The sequence below is a fragment of the Octodon degus genome, unplaced genomic scaffold (assembly GCF_000260255.1).
Source record: "Octodon degus isolate 3935 unplaced genomic scaffold, OctDeg1.0 scaffold00001, whole genome shotgun sequence".
Classification (NCBI taxonomy): domain Eukaryota; kingdom Metazoa; phylum Chordata; class Mammalia; order Rodentia; family Octodontidae; genus Octodon; species Octodon degus.
In genome coordinates, this window is record NW_004524577.1 from 1,121,682 (window position 1) to 1,134,794 (window position 13,113).

The 13,113-nt window shown below is 51.4% G+C and overlaps 1 protein-coding gene across 1 annotated transcript in view; it reads right to left on the bottom strand.

Annotated features, from left to right (window-relative positions):
• The window catches only part of Cdr2 (cerebellar degeneration related protein 2), a 20,183-nt gene that overhangs the window by 3,082 nt on the left and 3,988 nt on the right, over positions 1-13,113 (bottom strand). Inside the window, exons 2-4 of the mRNA XM_023706339.1 lie at positions 9,403-9,515; positions 350-498; positions 1-158 (exon numbers count right to left, since the gene is read on the bottom strand). Coding sequence (XP_023562107.1) covers positions 1-158; positions 350-498; positions 9,403-9,515 — 420 coding nt within the window. The remainder of the gene's footprint in view (positions 159-349; positions 499-9,402; positions 9,516-13,113) is intronic.

Genomic DNA, 13,113 nt, shown 5'->3' on the forward strand with positions numbered 1-13,113 from the left:
GGTCGTACAGCTCCTTCAGACAGGCCGAGCCGGGTGCCGGCTGCTGCGGGCCGCCCCTCCCCGGCCTGCTCCGGCCCGGGTCAGAGGACTTCAGCTCCTCCACTTGGCTCTGCAGGTGCTCGATGTTGGTTTGCAGACACTCAATGGTTTCCGTCAGGCTGCGAGGAACAGAGAAGCCCGTTGCTGCCGTGTGTTAAACCAAGGGCAGGGTCAGCGCGGAAGGGCTGGTCTCCCGCGCTCAGCTCAGTTGGAAAGGACCACCGGGTCATCTCCACTCTCCAGGAAGGGCCAGCTCTACTCCATGGTAACCCACACCCCCTGGGGCTTCAACGGGTTCTCGAGCCCCGACCTCAGAATCTTCTGCTGGGAGGCCTTGCTGTCAGCGGCTAGCTTCTGGTTGGTCTCCTCCAGCTCTCGCGCTGTGGCGTCCAACTGCTCGTAGACCTTCGCGTGCTGCTCGTTCATGTGCCGTAAGAGCTCCACCTGCTTGGTCAGATACTGCAAGAGAAGAAAGGCGTGAGCGGGCGACCGAGCGGGACAGGAGCTTCGCGGTGCTCCAACCCCGCCTCTCTGGTTCGCAGGGTCTTAGTTCCTTTTCTCAATGCTGAGATACAACACCCGCCACCACAGTGCGGGGAGGGAGGGCCTGCTTACGGTGTGCAGAGGTTGTGGCGTGGTCGGCTGCTCCAAGGCAGGTGGCCTGGCAGAGCAGCCGCAGCCGCGGTGGGGCGCAGGCTGCAGGCTGCAGGCTGCAGGCGGGCGAGGGCCTCAGACGCGCTCCCGGCCCCTCTGTGCCCGCTCTGGGCCACCGGGATGAGGCGGTGCCGGCCCCACAGGCGCCACCTGGCCCAGGCCCAGCACCGCACGCACGAGTCAGTCACACACTCCAGGCCCGGCCAGCTCTGAAAAGCCCCAGGACTGCGTGCGGCTCGGGGACACCCAGACCCGAGCGGGAACACCCGAGCCCGCCAGTGGGTGCGTGCTAGCGGTTTCCAGGGCACAGCTCACGCACACCCATCGCGTGAGTGCGCCGTGAGGTCGGAAGCGTGAGATTACCCAGCTCTTCACTCCCACGGCCTAACTATGGCCACTTGTGACTGAACTCCGTCTCTGCCCCACCCTGCTCCTCGCGTGCATGTATCACTCAGGAATTGCAAAGGTTTTGGGAGCTCTCTGCCAGGGGCCAGGGACAAAGACCAAGTGTATAATTTTTATTACAGGTTTATTTTATGAAAAGAATATTAAATTCCCACAGAACTACTTACCGTAGGAGAAAATGCGCCCAAGCCAGCCTCTAGTATCTCCCCCCTAAGGCTCACCATTAGTTCTGTGCACCGCAGGGCAGATCCAATTTACAGAGCGCATAATATGCATAAATTATATGCAAGGGCAGCACTGAAAGGGAGATAGTGATGGTGTCGCAAGAGCACAGCCCTGGAAAATACCACTAAAGTCTACACACGGGCCAGGCACAGTGGCCCACTCCTGGAATCCCAGCACAGGGAGGCTGAGGCAGGAGCACCACTGCAGGGGCGAGGCCAGCCTGGGCTGCACAGGGAGCTCCAGACCAGCCAGAAGGACATGGCAGACTGTGCCCAGAGCCGAACCGAACCAAATTACACCACCAAGAAAGAACTCGTGTGTAGTAGAAAGGAGGAAGCCTGAAGTACGGGCTTTTTTATTTTTGAGACAAGATCTTGCCATGTAGCCCTGGCTGGCCTGGAACTCCTGGCAATCCTCCTGCCTCAGCCTCTCAAATGCTGGGATTGCAGGCGTGCAGCACCATGCCTGGCTGATTCTGTGTGTGTGTGTGTGTGTGTGTGTGTGTGTGTGTGTGCGTGTGTGCGCAGGGTTTCACTATGCAGCTTGAACTCATAGTGATCCTCTTATTTTCTGCCTCCCTAGTGCTGGGATTACAGGCATGTGCCACCACGCCTGGACTCTATCGCTAGCTCAGCGTGCCCACGGGCAGGGCAGGCAAGGCATGCAGTGCCAGGGATTAAACCCTGGCCCCAAGTGCTTAGTCTGCTGAGCTATCTCGCCAGCCCTCCTGGCTGATTTTTCACTTGGAAACAAACTTCTTTTTTTTCCCTCCTGAGTGAGGTACTCTGAACAAAAAGCAGTAAACCAGTGATGTTTTAGTTTACTACATTACAAAGACTGCTGTTATTAAATTTACCAGATTATTTTGGTCTTGCTAAGACCGCTTTCTTTCAAATGCCCTAGGATAAAGAAGAATAATCAGTCTTAATGCTACAGTGCTAGGTCACCTTGACTCTCCTCCGCCTTAACTCTAAAACACAGTAGTTATGTATTCCAAATAAGAGACTCCTATTTCTCTGCATAGAATCAGAAAGAGCAAAAAAGAAAAGCTTGAGGTACTACTGATGACCCAGGGTAGCAGACGACCTGTGTACTGCAAGGCGATCCCCGGAGACCAGACACCACCAGGACGCGGTCCATGGAAGGCTCAGAGTCCAGATACCTACTCAGTTGCACGGCAAACCTAGTGCTCAAAAGCCTTTTCAGAGTGCCAGATCCAGGCAGCACTCCTCCCCGAGCCCCCTCACGATCTCTCCCTGTAGGAAATAACAATCAGCTCAAGTGCTTGCTGCTTGTAGACAGGGCGTTGCTGAGCTGCTTGCTGGACGGCCCTCTGGCCTTCCCGGCCCCAGACCCCCCGAGCTGGGGTCACACGCGGCACCTGGCTGTGTCAGCCTCCTTGCAAAAGAAAAAGGCTCTTGTGCATCTAATCTAGGCCTTGCACACAGTAAGAGCGAAAAATGTAGGATGGCAATTTCTAGACTTTTATTTATGATTCCTCCCTGAGCCAGACACAACTCGGACTGTGAAACGTGGAGATGGAGCCGAAGATTTGGAGACGCGCCAGTCACAGCCTCCCGGGGGGCGGGCCCACCGCTGTCAGAGCTTGCTGCACCCCGTTACAGGCCCACGACACCAGCATCCCGTGGTAATCTGGAGGGGGGACGGTCCTGTCACTACAGGGGTCGCACGCTGTTGCCTCTTTCTAAGGGTATGTCATTACATTAGTGGTCAATAAGCAGCAAACATGCCTGATGACTCGTGCACACAAAGGCACACAGAAACGTGCTCGGTGCGCCTGCGTCTTGGTACACAAAGACACAACAGTAGTTTAAGAATGGCACAGTTTTGTCGTAAGAAGACTCGGCCTTGAGGATAATCTAGAGCCAGGCCAGAAGCTTAGTTCCACATGGCTGGAGTTTAATCTTATTAAATTAATCAGAAAAGCCCTTCACCTCTCCCAGCGCAGTTACGGGTATCTGGTCAGGGGTCTAACTCAGCTGATGAGCAACCTGGAAGGAGAGCCAGGTCTCAGGCGCGTTCTGACCCACAGTGGACACCGCCGCTGCGTCCAGCCTTGGGCCTGGCCCCTGCCCAGCACACAGCTCTCTCTGAACGCAGGAGGAATCGGCTTAGCACGCTCCCTCCGCTCACCCCCAGTGCAGACAGCCTAGCCGGCCGGCTTCTCAGCTGAGAGTCCCGGATGCAGACTCGAATGAACTTGACTGTCACCCTCGGCAGCGGAAAGGCCCGAGCATACGAGGGGAGGAGGGTAACAAGGGTGGCAGAAGCGTCACCGTGTGAGGAGGGCAGGGCGTGACTGCCTCGGGTGACCGTGCTGTCCAGAGCTTTGCACAGAATGTCACCTGGCTGAGGACAGATGCTGGCACTCACAAAGGCTGTAAAACAGGCCTCGACAGTGGAGAAGGCCGCAGCTCGCGTGACGGCTGTGTGCACCTGCACAACTGCAGCTGGAGCACGGGGACAGCGCACGGCCCAGCCAGAGCCACAGGAGCAGGGCGGAGCTCCGGCTCTGCTGCTGTCCTCAGTGCACGCACACAGCGCAGGTCCTGATGTTAGGGTCCAAATGACCTCCTACAGCAGTGAAGAGCTGTTACTAGCACCTTTGAAGAACTTTGCTGGGGAAAGTGGCACATGGCCATCATCCCAGCACTTGGGAGGCTGAGGCAGGAGGATCGCTGTGAGTCTGAGACCAGCCTGCGCTCAGGGCAGCCTGAGCTGCATAGTGAGACCCTGTCTCAAAAAGAAAAAAAACAAAAAAGGAAAACCTTTTTCCCTTGATCAAGGCGACACATTTCCTTCTACAGGGAATTTGGGGAGCAGAAAAGCACAACGATGAAAAAGAGCCTCCTATGATGCAGCTAGGAAGTAGATCTTATTTCTAAGATCTCTACAGCAGTTCTAGAGGCTTATTTTCTCAGAATTACCATTCTTTTATTATAAAAATTTTGAGAACACGGGCAACAGCACACGCTGCCCCCCCCATATCACATCCATAACTCCACCTGCTTACAACGGCTCCAGACCTCTGGGGTCCGAGCGCGCCAACCTCCCGCCCTCACTGGAGCAACAGGATGAGGGGTTTGCCAGCCTAAATGCTCTAGCTAGTTGCAAATACACCTGGAGGCCCACACGCTGATCTCCTAACCTGCAGCCAGAGCGTCCTACCGCTTGCAACCCACAGGTGGAAAGCCACAGTTTGGGAAGGGCGGGAAGAGCTTGCCCTCAGCTCTCCGGAGGTGGAGGTGAAGGTACGTACTGCAGGTGTCCCATGACCTCCAGCGGAAAGCTTCAGAGCAGCAGCCCTCAGCACTGCACTGAGAAATGGTGGGGGCCGGGCCGGAACAACACAGCGGGGAGCTGAGTGCAAGAGCTGCGGCGCAGAGTACCGGCCAGGCCAGTGGAGTGAGGTCCCGGTTTAACCCCAGCGCCTCAAAGGGGCGGAACCCAGACCACTGCCCGCCAGCACAGGTAGTGAAAGCAGCAGCAGCCGGTCGAATCCCCAGAGAGCAGGGACTGCGGCGGCGGCAGAGCAGGGCGCCCTGCAGGGGAAACCACTCCGCAGGCGCCCAAGCAGGACCGAGCGGGCCTCTGGGAAGACAGCGGCCTACCTGCTTGCGACCTGCAGCCCTCTGCTCCTGCCGCACCCACTCTGGACCAAAATTACCTGTTCTGGTCTCAAAAATAAATAAATAAATAAATAAAATAAATAAATAAAAGAATTAGGGATGAGTAAACTGCTACAGGCTCCTGTGAAGCCTGTGGAACCACTGATTTTAGTAGCTTGATCGTTTGCTTAACTTTAAAAAATGTCTGTCACAGGGGCCGGAGAGATGGCTCAGTGGAATAAGTGCTTCCCTGGCAAGCACAAGGGCCTGAGTTCAATCCCTGGTTCCACACACACACACACACACACACACACACAATGTCTGTCAAAAACACTGACCAGAGGGCGGGGGTGCAGCTCGGTGGCAGCACCACGTGGCAGGCACAAGGTCCTGAGCTCAATGTCTGCTACCAAAAAACAAGCCTACACAAAAATTGACCAATTTTTATGAGGACTATTTGAAACCCACTAATAGTTTGTTTTTGAAAAGACAGGGTCTCGCTGTGCAGTCTGGGCTGGCCTTGTGCTCACTTCTGTGTCCCCAGGCTGCTCTCAGACTCCCCGAGCTCCTCCCGGCTCAGCTTCCGAGGGCTGAGATTACACGCTGCGCCACCACACCAGTTCGAAAACCCGCTAGGAGTCTTGAAATAATACTGGTGGTAGTGTCATAGAAGAGCCTCTGGTAGTTCCGAGTTGTCAAGTTATAGAAGCCAGAGTTTGGGGAATTTTACCCTAGTATTTCATGAGTTCTGTGTTATCCTTCATCCGCTCTGACCAGTGTGTTCCTGAATCTTCCCCACCTCCCCCCAATCTTTTTTAAAACTCATTTTACTCATTTTAAATTTCTCTAGGTGGTGGGGTGGAGCTGACTTGATCGTCTTTTTTGTGGTAGCGGGAATCCAACTCAGGACCATGGGCTTGCCAGGCAGGCGCTGTGCTGCTGAGCTATATTCCCAACCTTTCATTTCAACTATATTATTGTTCTAAATTTAAAAAATGATGACATCACTTTTTATAATGATCAAAGCTGCCAATAAACATTTTAAAAAGTTAGGTAAGGGGCTGGGGCTGTAGGTCAGGGGTGGCAGTTACAGCACACACAGGCCTTAAGTGCAATGCCCAGCACAAATAAAATAAGACAAAGTAACATAAAATAAAAATAAAATGGTAGTTTAAAACTTGTACAAGCGAGTCCATTCATTTAAGTAAGCTCAGAAGCACACTGATGTGGGACAGGGAGCCAGCTCAGCGGCATAAGCACCTGCATGGCAAGCCCACGGTCCCGAGTCCGATCCCAACCCAACTTGGGGTGCCAGCCCTGGCAGCTGGTTGGCGGGGGGGCTGGACGGCCTGATAATGCTCTTATCTGGGGCTGGCTGCACAGCTGTTTACTTCATGAAAATTCACCAAACTACACCCTTCGGTTTATGCTCTGTTCTGCCTGTATACGTCAATCAAAAGTTTGAAGAAAAGAGAACAAAGATGACAAGCTGGAAGTAAGAAAAGAGCCCTGAGAGAGCATGGGGGAGAACCCCAAGGGCTGTCGGACGGAAGGTCATCTGTGAGTGGGGAAGCAGCCTTCCGGCTGCCTGGCTACCCTCCCAGGAGCATCTCTGCTAAGCATCCTGGAGAGCTGAGCCTGGGTGGCCAGAGGGCGGAGCCGTGCGAGTCTTCCGGCTGCTAACGGGCCTCTCTAGTGCTCCCCTCTCGGCTCCCCAGTTAGTGTCACTGCTATTTATTTTTAGGAAGCAATTATAAAAAGAAACAAAAACAAAAACAAAAACAACCAACTGTAATGGCAGTGAGGAACTCTAAGGCAGTGGTTGTTCTAAGCTAGAAAACCAGCTCTAGACATAGAGCAAAATACAGAATTCTGCGACATCCGATCTACGCACCAGTGGGTCGCATTCTCTAGAAATAAGAGACCACGAAAATGTTGCTGAAAAGATTCCAGACTAGATTTATTTGAAGAGGCTTGTGCATGTGTTCCACTTTGTACTTATTTAATCATTAAGATCTGAAGTGGATGCTTTGCGATGCTTTGCAACACCTTCCAGATGAGAGGCTGTGGTAGGTTAGAGAGCCCAAAGCTCTTTTCAGTTCTTTAGAACACAAACCATCTGGCCTGTCTAATCCTTGATACTGCAGAAAGGGAGGGAGGGACACAAAGCAATAGTGTTTATAACCCCCCACACTAGCCTATGGGCACGACGTCCCAGTTACGCAGATCTCTGGACTCCCTCCACGTGTAGACGCAGGTATGTTAGCCCCCCCCCCCCAAGTTAGAGTACTTAGAGACGCTTCAAGGAAACCAATGCACTGAGACATTTCTAATCCGAATACAAAACTGTGCCCCAGAATGTATGGATCTATAGTGCATACAATCATTCAAGGAGCTGAAAAAACAAGATGTCCTTGATTACATCACAACTTTGGCTTAATAATCCTAAAGAGCAAGTTCTACGGCCATCAAACTCTGGGCACAGCACGTTCTGTGAGTGTTCTGCGCTACGAGGGGGTGAGCCCTCGGGATACCGCTGAGCCGCCGCCTCAGCCTTATGTGAATCTTGGGACCGGATCCTGCTAAGTCTCCAAGCACTCAGGCTGCGCCTGAGCTTTCAATCTTCCAGCCTCATCTCCCAGAGTACTGGAATCATGGGCAACACACCAGGCTTTTATGCTCTTTTAATGTAAAATATGTTACAAACCATACCTGGCAATCTCAACATCCTTACAAGCGATGCCTTCCTACAATTATAAAAACATACTTGAATCACATCACTGGCTGTATTCATCAAGTCTTCGCGAAGGGGAAGGGCTTCCTGTTACACAACTTTAGTTAATGTATCCAATGAATGTATTTCGAGATTATACATTTGTCTTAGTTTTGATGATAAAGGGTTACTTGTATACAAAAGTTAAAGCGCCTAAGGTAACTGCCCTGAAGGCAATGGCTATATAAGTAACTCTACCTCTCTGAGCTCCTAGCACCTGCCTCGTGTCCTCAGTCGTCCTCGCTTACCATCAGAACCATCCAGCTCTGAGCATGACAAACCTCTTCACTGCTCCAGGGCCCTCCACGCTTTCCTGTGCAGACACTGGCACGGTGTCTACCCATCTGAAGGCATGGGCTTGTGATTTAGTGCAAACCCCTTCAGGGGCTGGGTGGAGTCTGGGGTGTGGAGAAGGGTGCCCTGGGGACACTGTCTGGCTAATGGCCATGATTATTTTTATAGTCAAGTGACCTACATACGTATAACTAGGCTACTTGAAAGGGCACCTCCCACTTTAATTTTACTTATTTTTTTAAAAATAGAAACATACTAATTTTAAAACATCCTATCATTCTAGGGCCAGCACAGCATGCAGTACTGGGGACTGCACCCGGGGCCTTGCGCTTGCCAGGCAGGTGCTTAGACTGCCGAGCTATCTCCCCAACCCCACTTGTTTTCTTTTTAAACACAATATTAATGCCTTAAAAGGTACTTAAGCACCTTCCATTTTAAAGCCCTAGGCCAGCATCTTTCATTTCTGTTCTTATCATTTTTAAGACTAGGAAAGGTTACTGGGGCACAGGAATAGCTCCTCAGACAGGAGGAGTCCTCAATGGGGTACCCTCATATTAGTTTTTCAAACTAGGCAAAAAGTAATATTTAAAGAAAAAAATGCAAATAAATCAAGACCTCAGTAAGAAGAAAAAAAACATGTATCTTATGATGAATTCCTTGAATGGCACAAGGAATTTAAACACACAAAATAAGGAACAATTATTTTTTCTTTTTTTTTAACGTAAACTCAAGTTTGGAATGGTGTTTGGCAGTGTGTGAGGGACGGCTCCCGAGAGGGGGTCGGCAGGGACTGCAGCGGTGGAGGTGGTGTTTGGGCGCGTGCGGGTGGCCCCGGGAGGGGGTCCGCGGGGACTCAGTGTGGAGGTGGGTTCTTGGTAAGCTTCTGGTGACTCATCCTACTATGCCTTTACTCCTCTTTAAAGTATTGTAGCGTTCTTTCTGAGCTCAGGACCTCCCGCTTACCGTGCTCTAGCCCCGGCTCACATGATTCATTTTTAAAAGAAAGAAAATGAAAAACAAAGAGCCACAGTGTCCTCTTGCTTCTCGCACTGGCAAACTGCAGGCTGTTCACCTTGGGCTCAGCGAGATTAGAGCGCACTTAGGTCTTAGGAAGACACGCAAAACACAGAAACCAAGCCCCACCTCACTGATTATTCTCTTTTTTTTTTTTTTGCGGAACCAGGGATCGAACTCAGGCCCTTGTGCTTGCCAGGGAAGCACTTATTCCACTGAGCCATCTCCCTGGCCCCTTGAGTATTCTCGTTTAAAAAAAATCTGCTTTAGAGATTAAATGCTGCCTTACTCCAAACCGTTATCACAGCAACGTACGGCTGGCAGAAGAGCAGCACGCCCAGCGTGAGAGCGGCGCCCAGCGTGAGTTACCTCGATTTCCTGCAGCTGCTCCTGGTTGGTGGTGTACATCTGCTGGAGCGACTCCTCCAGTTCTGTGTTCCGGTCCAGTAACGTCTTCCCAAGCTCAGCAGCAAGCTGGAGATCTGGCACAACAAGAGCGTCTTAGAGTAACACAAACAAGCTTGCGTCAGCCTGTCATACAACCCTGTCCTCAGAAGGGGACCAAGCGAGCCCCAGCACACTGCGCAGGCCAGATCTCAGTGGAAAACTGAAAGATCTAGAAAAAAAGCAAGCTGGATATTATTATTATTTTTTAAAAATTATTTATTTATTTGTGTGTGTGGCCAGCTCAGCCCACCAGGGGGCGGGGCTGGCTGGCATGTGGTGCTGGGGGATTGAACCGCGGTCCCTGTGCTTTGCTTGGCTTAGCTTGTTCTAAGTAGGTGCTTTAGACCACTGAGCCATCTCACCAGCCCAAGCTGGATATTATTAAAACTCAGTTTAACTGGGGCTGTCTCACAGATAAAGCACACTTTTACATACCCTCACTTTCCAGCACTAGAAAGGCAGCAATCTATTTTTAGGGAGACGTGGTCATTATGAAGGTACCATCACTTAGTGCCCTGACTTCTGGGATATTAATTACTTGCTAAAGGAATGGACTTGTCAGACACCAACAACCACTTTTCCAGCGGGCCCCTGGATCAGGGTGTAGGGAAACCTTCCAGGAACTCCTCAGGCTCCCTCGAAGCCAGTGGTTGGGACTACCACACTCAAAGCAGGTTTTTATCACATGTCTGGGACTCCTACAGGGAATAAAAACTAAGTCAAGGAAAGAGAAAATGCACCAACAGGAAGAAAATTACCCCAGGTGGTGGCGGGCTTGTTTTCATGTCATTATCCACAATGAACAAACCAGCTAAGCAAAGCAGTAATGTGGCCTTTAAATTCATACTTACAGTTTGCACGGAACTATATTTTACCTTAAACCTAATTTTCAACTCTCTTTTAAGTATATATGCATGGAAGACAGGATCTGATTTCACAATCTCAGAAATGAAAATTTAGTAAAAGTACACGGTGGTCTGGTAGCGCAAGCGGGCTGCAATTCTCTTCCGCACGGCACACTCTGAGGGCCTCTGGCACAGCAAGAAGCACACTGAGCTCGGGCAGGCCGGAGGTCCCGCTCGAGGCCATGTACGGGAACACATCAGCATGACCTTAAGCTCTCCATACTTTTCTGTCTAGTGAGACGACAGCTCTGTCAATGTAAGACTGTGAAAATCAAATGGGACAACACGCAAGACAGCACGTTGCAGAGCAAGCTGCAGCGTGGAGGCCTGGGACTAGAACTCACTAGAAGCAAAAGCAAACTCCAAGGGGAGCTCTCAGAGGGCCCCGAGGCTGGCCTACTTGGCTGGACCCTAGGGAGGCCCAGGGTTGCGGCTTTTACCCCAGTGAGATGGAAGCCAGTGGACTCGCTGGCTGCCAAGTGCAAGGGGCAGGACAGCAGGGACAGCAGGTTTAGGAGGCCATCAGCCGGGCTAGAGATGCGGTGGCCCAGCCTGCACAACAGCAATACTGACACGAAGGGGGAGGTCCAGACGGGCTCTGAGCGTGAGCTGGAGGGTCTGCAGGCCAGTATGACATGGAAGGGGAGGCAGCGAAGGGGAGGCAGGTGAGCCTCTGCATTTGGGGACAACAGACCATGGACCTCTTTAGAAAGAGAGGTGACATGAAGGGTCTCAGTGGAGACGTGTCTTAGCTCTCGTTTGGATAAGGCGGCTGCCAGGAAGGAGCCCGGCCTAACCTACGACGACAAGTAGCCCAGCTTCTCGATGTGGCCACGTGAACCTGAAGCACCCAGCTGCGAAGTGACCCAGTTAAATTTGTCTTGAGCCACAGGCAGGCGGGCGGCAGTGGCTCGGCCGGCAGGTTCCAGCACTCGGGCTCCTCGGGGTTCTTTATCACCCACGTGTGCAGAGGGTCAGGCGCCCGCAAGGCAGAGGCCACAGTTCTCCCGGCTGAGGCACGAAATCTTCCCCTACTGTCTTCACAGTCAGCAACCAGAAACCAGTGCTTACCTATCTGGTATCTGTCGCCAGCTCTGCCAGGGCAAAGCACACACAACCCTGAGCGAGTTAACATTCTGTTTCCTCCAAATGAAAAAGGAGTTATGTGTGGCTGAAGCTAAATAATAATTCTGTCCTCGTAGCGTGTGTAATGTGCAAACACAGAAAGTGTCACATGGATTAAAGACAGGCATAAAGCACAGTGCAGGATTGCCTACGCCTTTCCTCTGCCTGTCGCAAGTGGGACTCCTCACGGGCAGGGAGTGGAGTCAGTGGGGATGCTCCTAACCAGCAGCCACGTCCCGGCAGGACCTGTCCCCGAGCCCAAATGCCTCGAGATCACTTTCAGTTATGAAACTGGTTATGGGGCCGGGGGACAGCTCAGCGGCACAAGCACCTGCCTGGGAAACCCAAGACATCCAAGACACAAAAACAGAGCTGCTTACGCTGCTCCACAGCAGCCAGGGCGCTTTCCCGCGCTGCCACTACACAGAGGCCGGGGCAGAGACAACCGCCTTGGCTCCTTCCGTGTTTCCAGTTGAACAAAGCCCCTCCTGGCTTGGTAACCTGAAGTCTCAGCCTCCTCAATATTTCATCGGGCGTTTAGAATTCTAGCAAGTCTCAATGACAGGAAAGCGCCTGTGAGGTCATGCTCTTTGTATAATAGGACATTACTTCATCTGCTTAAAGACAACAAACTTTTTTTGCTCTTAAAAAAAGCTCATTTCCTGTAGCATCTGGCTTCTAGAACCAACCAGAGACAAATGCTGGCTATATGCCCAAGAAGGTTTTCTAAATAATTGGTACAGGGAACGGGAGACTACTGAATGACCTTCATTTGTATTTTTAATTAAGGGACACACAAAAACGAGACTATCGTTTCAAAGCTTTGCACACCTGTTCATCTCTATTTTACAATAAGGACTGTTAATACGTCGCCTTTTCTAGACCCTTCTGAGCTGGCCGGGCAGAGGCCGACACTGGCAGTATCACCGAGTTACTGCAGGCTGGAGGACTGCGAAGGCAGCACCCTCAAGGGCTGCAGACTCTTGCACCAGTTAGTCTTGGCAGGAAATATTCTACTTTAATGGTGGAAACTGTTAGTTTTAAACAGATATTGACTCAGCCTTATCTATGCCTTGGATAAAAAAGTGATACTACCAGGTGAGGGACTTTTAAAAGAACCTTTCTTCCACAATTCTGAAACCTTTAAATCCATTTAAACCTTTAAATACATTTTTTTCCATTTTACTTCACTTTCTTTTCTTTTTGAGACAGGGTCTTGCTACGTAGTTCAGCCTGTCCTTGAACTCACAGTGATCCCTGCCTCAGCCTGCTGGGATTTCAGGGGTGTGCACCACACCCAGCTCACCTCAGCTCCTTAGAGAAAAAATGAGGCCACCACATTCCCATGTTGGCTGTCGTCTGAAGCAGTAATTCGATAACTTTACAGCTGAAAGTTTTTCTTCTTACAAAATCAAATGCGTCATTTGGTGACGCTTCTGTTTAACTCTTGTTGCCAACGTTACTATATTTGGGAATGCAAAAATCCTGACTATAAACATCAAGAAAAATGATGGGGTCCAGCGTGCCCATGAGTGTGCGTTGCTGGGGATCCGACCCGGGGCCTTGTACGTGTGCCAGGCAGGAGTTCTACCACCAAGCCACA